Source organism: Salmo salar, chromosome ssa19 (assembly GCF_905237065.1).
Source record: "Salmo salar chromosome ssa19, Ssal_v3.1, whole genome shotgun sequence".
Taxonomy (NCBI): domain Eukaryota; kingdom Metazoa; phylum Chordata; class Actinopteri; order Salmoniformes; family Salmonidae; genus Salmo; species Salmo salar.
This window is the reverse complement of record NC_059460.1, coordinates 46241803-46259870: the sequence shown is the minus strand read 5'-3', so window position 1 is coordinate 46259870 and position 18068 is coordinate 46241803. Positions and strand designations below refer to the sequence as shown.

General features: G+C 45.0%; 1 protein-coding gene across 3 annotated transcripts in view; it reads left to right on the top strand.

The window, feature by feature from the left end:
* LOC106578887 (carbonic anhydrase-related protein 10) overlaps positions 1–18068 on the top strand; it is a 338839-nt gene that overhangs the window by 22466 nt on the left and 298305 nt on the right. For all 3 annotated transcript variants that reach the window (XM_045702374.1, XM_014158123.2, XM_014158122.2), the window contains one exon: positions 7539–7613. In XM_045702374.1, the coding sequence (XP_045558330.1) occupies positions 7539–7613 (75 nt within the window). The remainder of the gene's footprint in view (positions 1–7538; positions 7614–18068) is intronic.

The window sequence follows — 18068 nt, the reverse complement described above, 5'->3', positions numbered from 1 at the left end:
AATATCCAGTGGAACAACCACTTTACAATAGTGCATCTAAATCTTTTAAGGGGGGGGTTAGAAGGATTAGTTTATCCTATCCCAGGTATTCCTTAAAGAGGTGGGGTTTCAGGTGTCTCCGGAAGGTGGTGATTGACTCCGCTGTCCTGGCGTCGTGAGGGAGCTTGTTCCACCATTGGGGTGCCAGAGCAGCGAACAGTTTTGACTGGGCTGAGCGGGAACTGTGCTTCCTCAGAGGTAGGGAGGCGAGCAGGCCAGAGGTGGATGAACGCAGTGCCCTTGTTTGGGTGTAGGGCCTGATCAGAGCCTGAAGGTACGGAGGTGCCGTTCCCCTCACAGCTCCGTAGGCAAGCACCATGGTCTTGTAGCGGATGCGAGCTTCGACTGGAAGCCAGTGGAGAGAGCGGAGGAGCGGGGTGACGTGAGAGAACTTGGGAAGGTTGAACACCAGACGGGCTGCGGCGTTCTGGATGAGTTGTAGGGGTTTAATGGCACAGGCAGGGAGCCCAGCCAACAACGAGTTGCAGTAATCCAGACGGGAGATGACAAGTGCCTGGATTAGGACCTGCGCCGCTTCCTGTGTGAGGCAGGGTCGTACTCTGCGAATGTTGTAGAGCATGAACCTACAGGATCAGGTCACCGCCTTGATGTTAGTGGAGAACGACAGGGTGTTGTCCAGGGTCACGCCGAGGCTCTTAGCACTCTGGGAGGAGGACACAAGGGAGTTGTCAACCGTGATGGCGAGATCATGGAACGGGCAGTCCTTCCCCGGGAGGAAGAGCAGCTCCGTCTTGCCGAGGTTCAGCTTGAGGTGGTGATCCGTCATCCACACTGATATGTCTGCCAGACATGCAGAGATGCGATTCGCCACCTGGTTGTCAGAAGGGGGAAAGGAGAAGATGAATTGTGTGTCATCTGCATAGCAATGATATGAGAGACCATGTGAGGATATGACAGAGCCAAGTGACTTGGTGTATAGCGAGAATAGGAGTGGGCCTAGAACAGAGCCCTGGGGGACACCAGTGGTGAGAGCAGGTGGTGCGGAGACAGATTCTCGCCACGCCACCTGGTAGGAGCGACCTGTCAGGTAGGACGCAATCCAAGCGTGGGCCGCACCGGAGATGCCCAGCTCGGAGAGGGTGTCTGTACAGGAGTTACAGCGATGGGACAAGACTGTAACTACCAATTGGATATCACGAAATTGGTGAGAAAAGGTGTAAAAAGTATCAACAAAATGATATATAAAAAAATATACATTGTTGGCGTGTTCATAAGGCTAGGGGAAGCTAAGCGTTCTCTAAAGTTAATTGAATTAAATTAGCATAATAATATAGCCTAATTAGCTTACTCTTGTCTATACAGAAATAAATAATATCATTCAAAATAGGCTACTACACCAGAAAGCATGATTTGGCCACAGAGGATCAGTAGCATCTTTAAAAAAATATGTGGATTGTTTTAAATCGCATGGCCTACAGTCGGAAGAAACCATAATTTGGGCAGCGCTCGCTGCAGATAGTCACGACTGTCATTTTAAAGCAACGAGACCCAGCCAGGCATATCGCAATATTTAAAATACAATTGTGTGTACATACTCACTGTCTTTATCATTGGGTCAGTGCCAATTTTGTTTTTTATTTTGGACAATCCTCCTCCATGTTAGATGGATGTCATATTGTATTTCTGTCTCCCCTTTTCGTCGGCCGATTATATGGATCAGACAACATTGTTTTTATTGATCTGTTTGTCGGTGTCAGCAGAGTAGGCTACCCTGTCATTTTTGTGGTTTCAAAAAACAATGTGTGCACACTTGGGTATCCCTTACTGGTAAGAAATGAAATCTACATTCACCCATGGCAAGAGCATCTTATTTACACCTTACAACGTGTTGAATTCACTGCAAAAGTGTTATTAGAAGAAAAGCTATAGAAGGATCGGAAGGATTGGTCCTTCGAGCCGTATAGCCATTGTTAAACAATTGTTTACTATAATGTTTACATTTTACTCAAACTCTTAGCACTGCAATTGTGTTGCTGTGTCATGATGGGTTTTTGATGGTGACTAAAGGAAGACTAACACGGAACACAAACCGGCCGTGCGTGTGCGATATCGTGCATAAATGTATTTTGTCCCCCTACACCAAATGCGATCATGACACGCAGGTTAAAATATCAAAACAAACGCTGAACCAATGACATTAATTTGGGGACAGGTCGAAAAGCATTAAACATGTATGGCAATTTAGCTAGTTAGCTTGCACTTGCTAGCTAATTTGTCCTATTTAGCTAGCTTGCTGTTGCTAACTAATTTCTCCTGGGATATAAATATTGAGTTGTTATTTTACCTGAAATGCACAAGGTCCTCTACTCTGACAATTAATCCACACATAAAACGGCCAACCAAATCGTTTCTAGTCATCTCTCCTCCTTCCAAGCTACCGGCAAAACAGTCCGTCTTTCAATCACCCATGTGGGTATAACCAATGAGGAGATGGCACGTGGGTACCTGCTTCTATAAACCAATGAGGAGATGGGAGAGGCAGGACTTTCAGCGCAATCTGCGTCAGAAATAGAAAGGAGTTCTATTTTAGCCCTTGGCATCGCAGACGCTCATTGGCGCGCGCGAGCAGTGTGGGTGCAATAATTGAATAACATGGATTTCTAAATGTATTTTGCGACGCTCGCGCACCCGACGTGTCCGGTCTGGTTAACATGTAAAGTAGTTTAGGGCCGGAGGACAAGGCGGGATGCTCTGACTAGGTAATAGTAAGGGAAACACTGACTCTAAAGTGCCTGTATTGCAATGTGCAGTGACTCAGACACTCTGGCATCAAGGGCAGTGTTTACTTCAACTTCATTTTACATCAGAAGGGGAAAAGCAATCTATCATTTGGAGAAACCAGTCAGCAGCCAGTCAGGATGGCTAAGATCCAGTTTTGGGATGCTGTTCGACACCCACAGGGAGGTAAAACTTCAGACTTTCTGCCAGACGTGGTTGTTGTTGATTGTCAAGTCGATTGCCTGGGAGAAAATAGGGATTTTGGACTCCAGTATTCACCCCCTCCACCCCCTCTGGGAAATTGAACCACTCTCCTGCGTTATTCTAGCCGGACTACTCTTCGGAGGGGGGGTAGGATCCACCCCCACCACCTACTTCCATTAAGCAGAGGCAACCTCTAGCCTCCCCCCAGCGAATGAACAAAACAAGTTGAGGTGTAAAAGCAATATCCCCAAAGCTCGCCTTGGTAATTCTGGGTCCCGACCCTCCCTTTGTAGCAAAACCTTTACCTAATCATCTCAATTATAGAGTCCAGCCCTTCTCTAATCTGGGATTTGTACTGCAGTTCACACAACATGACAGAATGTATTTCCATACTAATGCCTGCAAAGAGACATGAAGTGGTTTAAAGTTTTAGTGTCATGGGCACAAGTACAGTGAACTGCCTTTCTTGTAAGCTCCAAACAAGTAATCAATATCAACGTAGCACTCAAATTAACATAAAGTAGAAGAAAAACACACAATAAATACAAATAAGAAGAACAGGAGAAAGTAAGAAGCTATATACAGGGTCAGTTCCAATACCATATTTACAGTGTACAGGGATACTGGAGCGATGGAGGTAGATATGTATAGGGCTAAGGGGACAGGGATACTGGAGTGATGGAGGTAGATATGTATAGGGGTAAGGGGACAGGGATACTGGAGTGATGGAGGTAGATGTGTATAGGGCTAAGGGGACAGGGATACTGGAGTGATGGAGGTAGATATGTATAGGGGTAAGGGGATACTGGAGTGATGGAAGTAGATATGTATAGGGGTAAGGGGACAGGGATACTGGAGTGATGGAGGTAGATGTGTATAGGGGTAAGGTGACAGGGATACTGGAGTGATGGAGGTAGATATGTATAGGGGTAAGGGGATAGGGATACTGGAGTGATGGAGGTAGATATGTATAGGGGTAAGGGGACAGGGATACTGAAGTGATGGAGGTAGATGTGTATAGGGGTAAGGGGACAGGGATACTGGAGTGATGGAGGTAGATATGTATAGGGGTAAGGGGACAGGGATACTGGAGTGATGGAGGTAGATGTGTATAGGGGTAAGGGGACAGGGATACTGGAGTGATGGAGGTAGATGTGTATAGGGGTAAGGGGACAGGGATACTGGAGTGATGGAGGTAGATGTGTATAGGGGTAAGGGGACAGGGATACTGGAGTGATGGAGGTAGATGTGTATAGGGGTAAGGGGACAGGGATACTGGAGTGATGGAGGTAGATGTGTATAGGGGTAAGGGGATAGGGATACTGGAGTGATAGTGGTAAAGGGGTAAAATGGGGTAAAATGACTAGGCATCAGGATATAAGATAAATAGAGTAGCAGCAGCATAAATTATGATTATATGATTCTCTGAAAATAAAATAAAAGGGTCAACACAGATAGTCCATGTAGCCATTCTGTTAACTATTTAACAGTCTTATGGCTTGGGGATAAAAGCTGTTCAGGAGGCTGTTGGTGACAGACTTGATGCACCGGTACCGCTTGCCTTCCTTTCACACCGCCTGATATAGAGGCGCTGGATGACAGGGACCTCGGCCCCAGTGATGTAATGGGCTGTCCGCACAACCCTTTGTTGCGCCAATCGATTGAGGGTGGTGCTGTTGCCATACCAAGCAGTGATGCATCCAGTCAAGATGCTTTCACTGGTACGGCTATAGAACTTTTGGAGGATTTGAGGGCCAATGCCAAACCTTTTCAACCTCCTGAGGGGGACAGGCACTGTCGCGCCTTTTTGAGTGGACCATCTTAAGTCCTTAGTCATTTGGACACAGAGGAACTTGAAGCTCTCGACCCATTCCACTGCAGCCCTGTCGATGTGGATGGGGGTGTGCTCGCCCCCCATTTCCTGTAGTCCACGATCAGCTCTTTGGTCTTACTGGCGTTGAGGGAGAGGTTGTTGTCCCGGGAACCACAGTGCCAGATCACTGACCTCCTTGTAGGCAGTCTCAGTGTCACCGGTGATCAGGCCTACCACCATCGTGTCATCAGCAAACTTGATGATGGTGTTGGAGTCGTGCGTAGCCATGCAGTCATGGGTGAACAGGGAGTATAGGAGGGGACTGATCACGCATCCGTCAGGGGCCCCTGTGTTGAGGATCAGTGTGGTGGATGCGATGTTGCCAACCCTCACCACCTGGGGTTAGCCCGTCAGGAAGTCCAGGATCCAGCTGCAGAGGGAGGTGTTCAGTCCCATGGTCCTAGGCTTGGTGATGAGCATGGAGGGACAATGGCGTTGAACGCTGAGCTGTAGTCAATAACAACATTCTCACATACGGTACCAGTCAAAAGTTTGGGCACACCTTCTCATTCAAGGGTTTGTCTTTATTTTTACTATTTTCTACTTTGTAGAATAGTAGCGAAGACATCTAAACTTTGAAATAACACATATGGAATTATGTATTAAATGAAAAAGTGTTAAACAAATCAAACTATATTTTATATTTAAAATTCTTCAAAGTAGCCACCCTTTGCCTTGATGACAGCTTTGCACACTCTTGCCATTCTCTCAACCAGCTTCACCTGGAAAGCTTTTCCAACAGTCTTGAAGGAGTTTCCACATATGCTGAGCACTTGTTGGCTGCATTTCCTTCACTTTGCGGTCCAACTCTTCCCAAACCATCTCAATTGGGTTGAGATCTGGTGATTGTGGAGGCCAGGTCATCTGACACAGCACTCCATCCCTCTCCTTCTTGGTCAAATAGCCCTTACACAGCCTGGAGGTGTGTTGGGTCATTGCCCTGTTGAAAAACAAATGATAATCCCACTAAGCTCAAAACAGATGGGATGGCGTATCCCTGCAGAATGCTGTGGTAGCCATGCTGGTTAAGTGTGCCTTGCATTCTAAATAAATCAGAGACAGTTTCACCAGCAAAGCACACCCATACCATCACATCTCCTCCTCCACGCTTCACGGTGGGAACCACACTTGCGGAGATCATCTGTTCACCTACTCTGCATCTCACAAAGACACACCGGTTGGAACCAAAAATGTAATTTGGACTCATCAGACCAAAGGACAGATTTCCACCGGTCTAATGTCCATTGCTTGTGTTTCTTGGCCCAAGCAAGTCTCTTCTTCTTATTGGTGTCCTTTAGGAGTGTTTCTTTTGCAGCAATTCGACCATTCAACCAGTCTCCTGTGAACAGTTGATGTTGAGATGTGTCTGTTACTTGAAATCTGTGAAGCATTTATTTGGACTGCAATCTGAGGTGCAGTTAACTCTAATGAACTCATCCTCTGCAGCAGAGGTAACTCTGGATCTTCTATTCCTGTTGGATCTTCTATTCCTATTGCGGTCCTCATGAGAGCCAGTTTCATCATAGCGCTTGATGGTTTTTGCAACAGCACTTGAAGATACTTTCAAAGTTCTTGAAATCTTCCGGATTGACTGATCTTGTCTTAAAGTAATGATGGACTGTCGTTTCTCTTTGCTTTTTTGAGCTGTTCTTGCCATAATATAGACTTGGTCTTTTACCAAATAGAGCTGTCTTCTGTATACCACCCCTACATTGTCACAACCCAACTGATTGTCTCAAACACATTAAGAAGGAAATTCCACAAATAACAAGGCACACCTGTTATTTGAAATGCATTCCAGGTGACTACCCCATGAAGCTGGTTGAGAGAATGCCAAGAGTGTGCAAAGCTGTCATCAAGGCAAAGTGTGGCTACTTTGAAGAATTTTAAATATAAAATATATTTTGATTTGTTTAATACTTTTTTTGTTACTACATGATTCCATATGTGTTATTTCATAGTTTTGATGTCTTCACTATTATCCCACAATGTAGAAAATAGTAAAAATCAAGAAAAGTAGGAGAGAGAGAGTCGGTGTGTCCAAAATGTTGACTGGTACTGTAGGTATTCCTCTTCTCTAGGTGGGTGAGGGCAGTGTGCAGTGCAATTGAGATTGCGTCGTTTATGGATCTACTGGGGCGGTATGCACATTGGAGTGGGTCTAGGGTGTCTGGGATGATGGAGTTGATGTGTGCCATAACCATCCTTTAAAAGCACTTCATGATTACAGATGTGAGAGCTACAGGGTGATAGTCATTGTGGCATGAAGCCTTAGAGTTCTTAGGAACAGGAATAATGGTAGTCATTTTAAGACGTGGGGATTACAGACTGGGACAAGGAGAGGTTGAAAATGACCGTGGATACGTCTGCCAGTTTAGCTGCGCATGCTCTGAGAACGCGCCCTGGAATACCGTTCATGGTGTGTGCGTGTATGTGTGAGTGTGTATTATGTGTATGTTCAAGTGTGTGTAGGATTTATAACCTGAGGATGTGTTTGTTCTCAGCCTGTCTTCAGGGAGGCCTCTAGCTGGGAAGGTTAGCAAGGTTGGCTAGAAAGGAAGGGGATCATAACGGAACATCTCCGCGAAGGAGTCGGTGACGTGAACACCGGGAGCGAATATTGTCTCTCTTGTCTCAAATGAACGTTCAACTGATTGTTGTCTGTTTCCTGCCTCTCCGACAGCTCAGCCAAATGCACCTAAAATACATGATGGATGGTGGGCATACAAGGAGGTGGTTCAGGGGAGCTTCGTACCAGGTAAGAATCCCTATACTGTACTGTCTACAGTTAAGACTGATGTTTATTTTCTATAAGGTTGAACTCTTTTTGTTTTTTTCTCCCCAGTGTGAAGTGTGAAGAACATTGCATTTTTTCTGTTTTCATACCTCGACTACCTTGCCAGTGGCGCTGTTTTTAATTCTTACAAGACTTTTGTTGCCCTTGTCGTCTAGCTGATGTTGTTTTGTCGCTGATTGACTGGCAGGTTTACAAGGGCCTTTCTTCTACCTCGTTCATTTCCTTCTATGTGTACCCGTCACCACAATTATTTCCCAAGATTGTATTTTTCTTCTGCTGAGCTGTTGAGGGCTTTTGATGACGCTGCAGGTGTGTGTGTTGTGTTGCATGCAGATGTGTTCTTTTAAATGAGTATGTGCAGAGCTGGGATGATAAACCAACAACTACCCACACTGACATTACCTTCCCCTTACCGTAGCATTTTGTGTACGTCGGTCATTTTCGGTGATTTAGCTACACGACGTTCCTGTAGATTTTTCTAAAACCATTATCTGGTCAACAGTAATAGCCTATGCATTATGTTGATTCCTGCTATTATGTGAAAGTATCTGTCTGTTCCCATTTCACTGTCGGCTGCTGTGTGAGCGAGCCACTCTCACTCCCTCTCACTGTGCGCACGGAGGAAGTGATGTATTCTGCGGAGCACAAGCACATGACAGTTGCTCAAAATGTAATTGTGGGAGAAAGACAGTTTATGAAGCAACTTCTGTTGTTCTAGTTACAGAGAGGAGAGTCACAGCTTTCTGTGAGTATATCATTTATTTCTCACTTAATGTTGAGTTCATGGCACCAATTTACAACCGGATTAGACTGTTGTATGGTTTTGATTCGCCCGTGGAGAGTAGAGTCTGGAGTATGGTTTTGATTCGCCTGCGGAGAGGAGAGTGTGTCATATGGTTTTGATTCGCCTGTGGAGAGGAGAGTCAGTCGTATGGTTTTGATTCGCCCACGGAGAGGAGAGTCAGTCGTATGGTTTTGATTCGCCCGTGGAGAGTAGAGTCAGTCATATGGTTTTGATTCGCCCGCGGAGAGGAGAGAGTGTCATATGGTTTTGATTCGCCCGCGGAGAGGAGAGTCTGTCGTATGGTTTTGATTCGCCCGTGGAGAGGAGAGTGTCGTATGGTTTTGATTCGCCCGCGGAGAGGAGAGTCTGTTGTATGGTTTTCATTCGCCCGCGGAGAGGAGAGTCTGGAGTGTGGTTTTGATTCGCCCGCGGAGAGGAGAGTCTGTCGTATGGTTTTGATTCGCCTGCGGAGAGGAGAGTCTGTCGTGTGGTTTTGATTCGCCCACAGAGAGGAGAGTCTGTTGTATGGTTTTGATTCGCCCGTGGAGAGGAGAGTCTGTCGTGTGGTTTTGATTCGCCCACAGAGAGGAGAGTGTGTCGTGTGGTTTTGATTCGCCCGCGGAGAGGAGAGTCTGTCGTATGGTTTTGATTCGCCCGTGGAGAGGAGTCTGTTGGGTGGTTTTGATTCGCCCGCGGACAGGAGATTCTGGAGTATGGTTTTGATTCGCCCAGACCATTTACAGTCATTAGGCCTCATCAAGTAGCCTAGGACTAGCACTGTAAAGTTTCTGTCGGACATTATCCTACATTTACGGATAGATGAATTCAAGTATTTTCAGTTCCCACTTCCTCAGGTGGTGAATAATACAGCTTACATGCACAAAGATGTCGGCAAATTCTCTGAAGAGCACAAATGAAATCGGATAATTCTGGATCTTATTTTCACAGGTTGCACAGGAACATGCCAGCAATGCGTTCGCTGGATATGTAGGATGTAATAGCTTACTTTTTGAATGATAGGATTCCATCTCAGTTGTCTTTCGTTGCACTGAAAAAAAGTTGGCTAGAGCGCTGCCGCTAATGTAAAGTAACTGTCCATAAAAAAAGATTATCGTTGTATTTATTATTATCCAGCAAAATAGTTGCATTTATCACAATATGACTTCTTGTCCATATCTCCCAGCTTTAGCACCTCCCCACAAAATAATGTATTGTAATTTATTGTTATTGCAAATAAATTGTCAATTTATTGCGATATTAATTTTGGTCAATATCACCCAGCTCTAAGTGTATACATGTACATGTGTGTGGTGTGTGTGTGTGCGTGCATAATTAAGCATTTTCATGCTTTTTATTACACCTGCAGGTGACCATGTCACACATTATTACAGCTGTTGACTGTCAGAGACTGAAGTGTGCTGTGTGTTTGTCAGAGACGAATGCTTTATGTTCAGTATAATGTCAGCTCCTCTATCCTCACAGGCCTTCCTGCACCACTAACCACCCAGCAGCAGCTGGCACCACTAATACACTAGCCATGATCCTCCTGAGCCAGGGAGGGGAGGAGGTAGAGTAATCAGACGTTTTTACGTCCCTCTCTTGCCGGTCTCCGCCAGAGAGGTGCTGATTGTAGCTGACAAAGAAGGAGACTTGAAAGAAGTGAAATTTACTGGGTAAAGAAAGGAAGCTAGGGAGCTAGGGTGAGATAAGTAAGTGAGATTTAAAGGGTAAGAAACGGAGCAAGGTTGAGAAAAGGAAGTGAAATTTACTGGGTAAGAAAGAGAGCTAGGTTGAGATAAGGAAGTGAAATTTACTGGGTAAGAAAGGGAGCTAGGGTGAGATAATGAAGTGACATTTACAGGGTAAGAAACGGAGCTAGGGTGAGATAATGAAGTGAGATTTGTTGGGTAAGAAACGGAGCTAGGTTGAGATAATGGAGTGAGATTTAATGTGTAAGAAATGGAGCTAGGTTGAGATAATGGAGTGAGATTTAATGTGTAAGAAACGGAGCTAGGGTGAGATAATGGAGTGAGATTTACTGGGTAAGAAAGAGAGCTAGGCTGAGATAATATAGTGAGATTTACTGGGTAAGAAAGGGAGCTAGTGTGATATAATAAAGTGAGATTTACTGGGTAAGAAACGGAGCAAGGTTGAGATAATATAGTGAGTTTTACTGGCTAAGAAACGGCGCTAGGGTGAGATAATGCTGAATTAGTTGATCATGCACTGTGGTTTTTATAACTAGGACCGCAGGGAGACTGGGAGGATTCGGTCAGTATTGTTTTTATGGATTTTATTGTACCTTTTCAATTGTTGTCTTTGAATTTTAACAGTTAAAATGGTAGCTATCAACGTTTTCTATAAGGATTTGGTTTGACTAATTCCTCAGGATATATATTTTAATTTGTTTAATCATGTCTAGGGGCATGGAGATATTCTGTGTCTATTGTTACCCAACTGCAAGGCCTCCCTAGTGGCGCAGCGGTATAAGGCACTGCCGTGCTTGAGGCGTCACTGCAGATCCGGATTCTATCCCGGGCTGTGTCGCAGTTAGCCGTGACCGGGAGACCCATGAGGCAACTCACAATTGGCCCAGCGTCGTCAGGGTTAGGGGAGGTTTTGGCTGGCCGGGATGTCCTTGTCCCATCACACTCTAGCAACTCCTGTGGCGGGCTGGGCGCATGCTGACATGGTCGCCAGTTGTACGGTGTTTCCTACAACACATAGGTGGGGCTGGCTTCCAGGTTAAGCGAGCAGTGTGTCAAAAAGCAGTGCGGCTTGGCAGGGTCGTGTTTCGGAGGACGCATGGCTCTCAACCTTCGCCTCTTCCGAGTCCATAGGGGAGTTGCAGCGATGGGACAAGACTGTAACTACCAATTGGGTATCATGAAATTTGGGGAGAAAAAGGGGTAAAACATTTTTTAAATAAAATAAACCCGCAAGACGTTGAGGGTCCTGGGAAGAGTCCTGGGAATCCACAGGGTATTTTTGGTTTGTTTAGTTTTTGACCGTATGATTCTGCTAATGATTGCTAATGATTGCTTCAGGTTTGCTAGTGCTTGGTTGGTACAAAAATGCGCACTCTGATGGGTCCACTCCCCCGGACCAGAATTTTTGAACATTTCTGGAAAGTGGGCTCTTTGTAAGGTCATAAATGCTAACATGATCCCATTTTTGTAGCCTTATGTCACATAACTGACCTTTGCAAATTATTCTGCTCTTTCTGAGCCCTTTCTGACCCCAATTAGCTTTAGCATTTCCAAAAGGTCAACAAGAACCATTAGTATCCCCTTCTCCGACTCTTTTTAATCGGCTTTGGGGAGAAGATTCTCCTAGCCACATATCTAGGATCAGCTCATCCTCCCTAGATCCTAATATTAACTATTAGAGTGCAGGGGAATACAAATCTGACCTTGGATCAGTGTGTAGGGGTAACTCCATCCTATTCACTCAGTGTGCGATCATCTTTTCAGAGAGCTTTGAGATGCAGCTCTTATTGACACACTATGGGTTAACGAAAGGTCATAGATCATTAGCTTCATCCGGGGTCATTCTAGGAAGCCTGGCCCGGGTATGGAGCTGTTTATCTGTTATTTATTGTTCTGTTTTTGTCATTTCCCCCCGCTTTTCTCTTTGTCCCATTTCAGCAGATTATGTTGTCCTTTCTGCTGAAAGGTGATTTTAGAGAAGATAAAACCTTTGAAGAATGGCTGGTTGCTATGAGTTAGGATAAGGGAGAGAGGGAGGGATGGAGGGAGGGAAGGAGGGAGGGGGGCCTGGCAAGATCCAAAGCAGTGGTTGAACCACCTTGAGTTGTCATGCAGGGAGACAGAAAATGTGATGTGGATCTGGTAACCTGTGGCGTATAGAGGGAGAGAAAGGAGGTTGCATAAAAGTGACTGGTTAACACTCACCCTCCATCCATTAGTCATTATGACTGTCATTTCTATTCCTTCTCTGTCCTTCCACCCCCCTCTTTCTCCGCCCTCTATCTCTTTAAAATGTCCCTTGTCTGTCCTGCACCACTGGAGCAAGATGCAGGGTAGATAGAGACTCGGCTGGCCTGGCTGCCTGCTGGTTGTCTCTCTGCTGTGTAGCTGGTAGGCGTCTGATGGCTCTCTGGTGTGAAGTGTTGCGCTGAGTGCTCCAGCCATGAACTAATGAGAGTGGAGATGGAGAGGACAGGGAGAGGGAAGAGAGAGGGACAAGAAGAGAGTGGGAGAGGGTGGGTGAGGGTGATAGGAAGAGACAAGGATGGGAAATGAAGGAGAGATGGAGATGAAGGACAGATGGAGATGATTAATCAGAACGAACTGGAAGAAGCTTTTTCCTTTAACGACTCAGATGAGAAAGATATACTGCTCTCCCGGGAACAGGCCCAGATCCCCGTCATTTGTGTGAAGAAAATATGGAGGAAAAGAGGGCACAGATCGGGCTGCCTTTTTTTTAAATGTATTTATTTATTTATTTATTTATTTATTTCACCTTTATTTAACCAGGTAGGCAAGTTGAGAACAAGTTCTCATTTACAATTGCGACCTGGCCAAGATAAAGCAAAGCAGTTCGACAACATACAAAAACACAGAGTTACACATGGAGTAAAACAACATACAATCAATGATGCAGTAGAAAAAAAAAAAAAATAAGAAAAAAAATAAAAGACAATCCGTAGGCGAGCAAGTAAACTCCCACTGCCGTCAATTCTACTTGCTAACATGCAATCATTGGAAATTAAAATGTTTGATCTACAATTACGATTATCTGTAATATCTTATGTTTCACCGAGTCGTGGCTGAACGACGACACAGATAATATAGAGCTGGAGGGATTTTCAATGCACAACAGAGCAGAATAGAGAAACTACGTCTGGTAAGATGAAGGGTGGGGGTGTGTGTCTTTTTGTCAATATCAGCTGGTGCGCGATGTCTAATATTAAAGAATTCTCGAGGTATTGCTCGCCTGAGTTAGTGTGGTCTACAGCTTATCATAAGGTACTCTATCTACCAAGAGAGTTCTCATCTATGTTATTCGTAGCCATCTATTTACCACCACAGACCGATGCTGGCACTAAGACCGCGCTCAACCTACTCTATAAGGCCATAAGCAAACAAGAAAATGCTCACCCAGAAGCGGCGCTCCTAGTGGCCGGGAACTTTAATGCATGCAAACTTAAATCCGTTTTACCATATTTTTACCAGCATGTCACATGTGCAACCAGAGGTGAAAAAACTCTTGACCACCTTTACTCCACACACAGAGATGCATACAATGCTCCTTACAAGCAAAATCTAAAGCAGGAAGTGCCAGTGACTCGCTGAATACGTAAGTGGTCAGGTGACGCGGATGCTACTCTACAGGACTGTTTTGCTAGCACAGACTGGAATATGATCCGGGATTCAATTGCATTGAGGAGTATACCCCCTCAGTAATCGGCTTCATCAATAAGTGCATCGATGATGTCGTCCCCACAGTGACCGTATGTAGATATCCCAACCAGAAGCTATGGATTACAGGCAACATCCACATCGAGCTAAAGGCTCGAGCGTCCACTTTCAAGGAGCGGGACACTAATCCAGATGACTGTAGGAAATCCCGCTATGCCCTCAGACGAACCATCAAACAAGCAAAGCGTCAATACTGAATTAAGATTAAATCCTACTACACTGGCTCTGACGCTCGTCGAATGTGGCAGGGCTTGAAAACTATTACGACTACAAAGGGAAACCCAGACGTGAGCTGCCCAGTGACGCGAGCCTACCAGATGAGCTAAATGCCTCTTATGCTGGCTTCGAGGCAAGCAACACTGAAGCATGCACGAGAGCACTAGCTGTTCTGGATGACTGTGTGATAATGCTCTCGGTAGCCGACCTTTAAACAGGTCAACGTTTAAAGAGCCGTGGAGCCAGACGGATGACCAGGACGTGTACTCAAAGCATGCTTGGTCCAACTGGCAAGTGTCTTCACTGACATTTTCAACCTCTCCCTGTCTGAGTCTGTAATACCTACATGTTTCATGCATACCACCATAGTCCCTGTGGCCAAGGAAGCGAAGATAACCTGCCTAAATGATTACCACCCCGTAGCACTCACGTCGGTAGCCATGAAGTGCTTTGAAAGGCTGGTTATGGCTCACATCAACAGCATCCTCCCGGATATCCTAGACCCACTCCAATTTGCATACCGCCCCAACAGATCCACAGATGATGCAATCTCAATCGCACTCCACACTGGCCTTTCCCACCTGGAGAAAAGGAACACCTATGTGAGAATGCTGTTCATTGACTACAGCTCAGCGTTCAACACCAAAGTGCCCACGAAGCTCATCACTTAGCTAAGGACCCTGGGACTAAACACCTCCCTCTGCAACTGGATCCTGAACTTCCTGACGGGCCGCCCCCAGGTGGTAAGGGTAGGCAACAACACATTTGCCACGCTGATCCTCAACACCGGGGCACCTCAGGGGTGTGTACTTAGTCCCCTTGTGTACTCGTTGTTCACCCACGACTGCGTGGCCAAACACTACTCACACACCATCATTAAGTTTGCTGACGACACAACACTGGTAGGCCTGATCACCGACAACGATGAGACGGCCTATAGGGAAGAGGTCAGAGAACTGGCAGTGTAGTGCCAGGACAACATCCTCTCCCTCAATGTGAGCAAGACAAAGGAGCTGATCGTGGACTACAGGAAAAGGCGGGCCAAACAAGCCCCCAATAACATCAATGGGGCTGTAGTGGATCGGGTCGAGAGTTCAAGTTCCTTGGTGTCCACATCACCAATGATCTATCATGGTCCAAACACACTAAGACAGTCGTGAAGAGGGCAGACTGAAAAGATTTGGCATGAGTCCCTAGATCCTCAAAAAGTTCTACAGCTGCACCATCGAGAGCATCCTGACCGGTTGCATCACCGCCTGGTATGGCAACTGCTCGTCACCTGACCATAAGGCGCTACAGAGGGTAGTGTGTACGGCCCAGTACATCACTGGGGCCAAGCTTCCTGCAATCCAAGAGTTGTCAGAGGAAATCCCATCAAATTGTCAGAGACTCCAGTCACCTAAGTCAGACAGTTTTCTCTGCTACCGCACGGCAAGCAGTACCGAAAGCGCCAAATGCAGGACCAAAAGTCTCCTTTACAGCATCTATCCCCAAGCCATAAGACTGCTGAACAACTAATCAAATGGCCACCGGACTATTACATTGACCCCCCCCCTTCCATTTGTTTTGTACGCTGCTGCTACTCGCTGTATATTATCTATGCATAGTCACTTTACCCCTACCTACATGTGCAAATTACCTCTAACCTGTACCCCCGCACACTGACTCGGTACCGGTACCACCTGTATATTGCCTCGTTATTGATATGTTATTGTGTTACTTTTTATACTTTTTTTACTATAGTTTATTTGGTAAATATTTTCTTCTTGTACTGTTCTGTTGGTTAAGGGCTTGTAAGTAAGCATTTCACGGTAAGGTCTACACATGTGACAAATACAGTTTGATTTGATTTGATGCTTGGAAGACAGCTCTCCTTAGCTGAACAAGAGCAAACGTGAGATACAATCAGACACATTACCAGCTGTAGACAGAAACAAACAGTTAGCTGTCAGTATGGTTGTTGACGTGTCAAACAGTAAGTTGTCAGTATAGTTGTTGAAGTGTCAAACAGTAAGCTGTCAGTATGGTTGTCGAGTGGAGCAACAGTCTAAGGCACTGCATCTTAGTGCTAGAGGCGTCACTACAGACTCTGGTTCGATCCTGGACCGCCTGTCCACAATTGACCTAGCGTCTTCCGGATTAGTGGAGGGTTTGGCGGTGTTGGGGTATGTTCCTTGTCAATCATTTGCTTATTGGTGAAATCAATAATCATACAATGTCTTTAAGTAAATCAATCAAAAACCTTTTATTAACCTCTTACATCTAGACGTTCCGCTAGCGGAACACCTGCTCCAATATCCAATGATAGGCGTGGCGCGAATGACAAATTCCTCAAAAATACAAAAACTTCAATTTTTCAAACATATGACTATTTCACAGAATTTTAAAGACAAGACTCTCCTTTATCTAACCACACTGTCCGATTTCAAAAAGGCTTTACAGCGAAAGCAAAACATTAGATTATGTCAGCAGAGTACCAAGCCAGAAATAATCAGACACCCATTTTTCAAGCTAGCATATAATGTCACAAAAACCCAGAAGACAGCTAAATGCAGCACTAACCTTTGATGATCTTCATCAGATGACACACCTAGGACATTATGTTATACAATACATGCATGTTTTGTTCAATCAAGTTCATATTTATATCAAAAAACAGCTTTTTACATTAGCATGTGACGTTCAGAACTAGCATACCCCCCGCAAACTTCCGGGGAATTTTCTAACAATTTACTAAATTACTCACGATAAACGTTCACAAAAAGCATAACAATTATTTTAAGAATTATAGATACAGAACTCCTCTATGCACTCGATATGTCCGATTTTAAAATAGCCTTTTGGTGAAAGCACATTTTGCAATATTCTAAGTACATAGCCCAGCCATCACGGGCTAGCTATTTAGACACCCGGCAAGTTTAGCACTCACAAATATCAGATTTACTATTATAAAAGTTTGATTACCTTTTGTTGTCTTTGTCAGAATGCACTCCCAGGACTGCTACTTCAATAACAAATGTTGGTTTGGTCCAAAATAATCCATCGTTATATCCGAATAGCGGCGTCTTGTTCGTGCGTCCCAGACACTATCCGAAATGGTAAATCAGGGTCTCGCGCATGGCGCAATTCGTGACAAAAAAATTCTAAATATTCCATTACCGTACTTCGAAGCATGTCAACCGCTGTTTAACATCAATTTTTATGCAATTTATCTCGTAAAAAAGCGATAATATTCCGACCGGGAATCTCCTTTTCGGCAAACAGAGGAAAAATCACAAAGACGGGGGCAGCCAGGGCACGCGCCTAAGCCCACAGTCCCTTGATCGGCCACTTGAGAAAGGCGATAATGTGTTTCAGCCTGGGGCTGGGATGACGACATTCTGTTTTTTCCCGGGCTCTGAGCACCCATGGAAGACGTAGGAAGTGTCACGTTAGAGCAGAGATCCTTTGTAAAAGATAGAGATGGCAAAGAAGTTCAAGAAATGGTCAGACAGGCCACTTCCTGTAAAGGAATCTCTCAGGTTTTGACCTGCCATTTGAGTTCTGTTATACTCACAGACACCATTCAAACAGTTTTAGAAACTTTGGAGTGTTTTCTATCCAAAGCCAATACTTATATGCATATTCTAGTTACTGGGCAGGAGTAGTAACCAGATTAAATCGGGTACATTTTTTATCCAGCCGTGAAAATACTGCCCCCTAGCCATAACAGGTTAATGCAATTGCAGACAGAAGTTGACAACGGGAACATGGCACGCATGTTTCCGAGTAAGTTCTGCAAAATAGGAAAGGGTCCAAGTTGCTTTAATATGCTTGCCCTAGTGATGTAACTGCCTACGTCAACACCTTCTACTCATGAGATGAAGCCCATGCATTTACAGTTATACAAACTTGCAGGAGATAACAATAGTTCCAGTGTTTTCTAAGGGCTCACCAGTAATTTTCACCTCCCCAAGTTGCTTTATTGTGGTA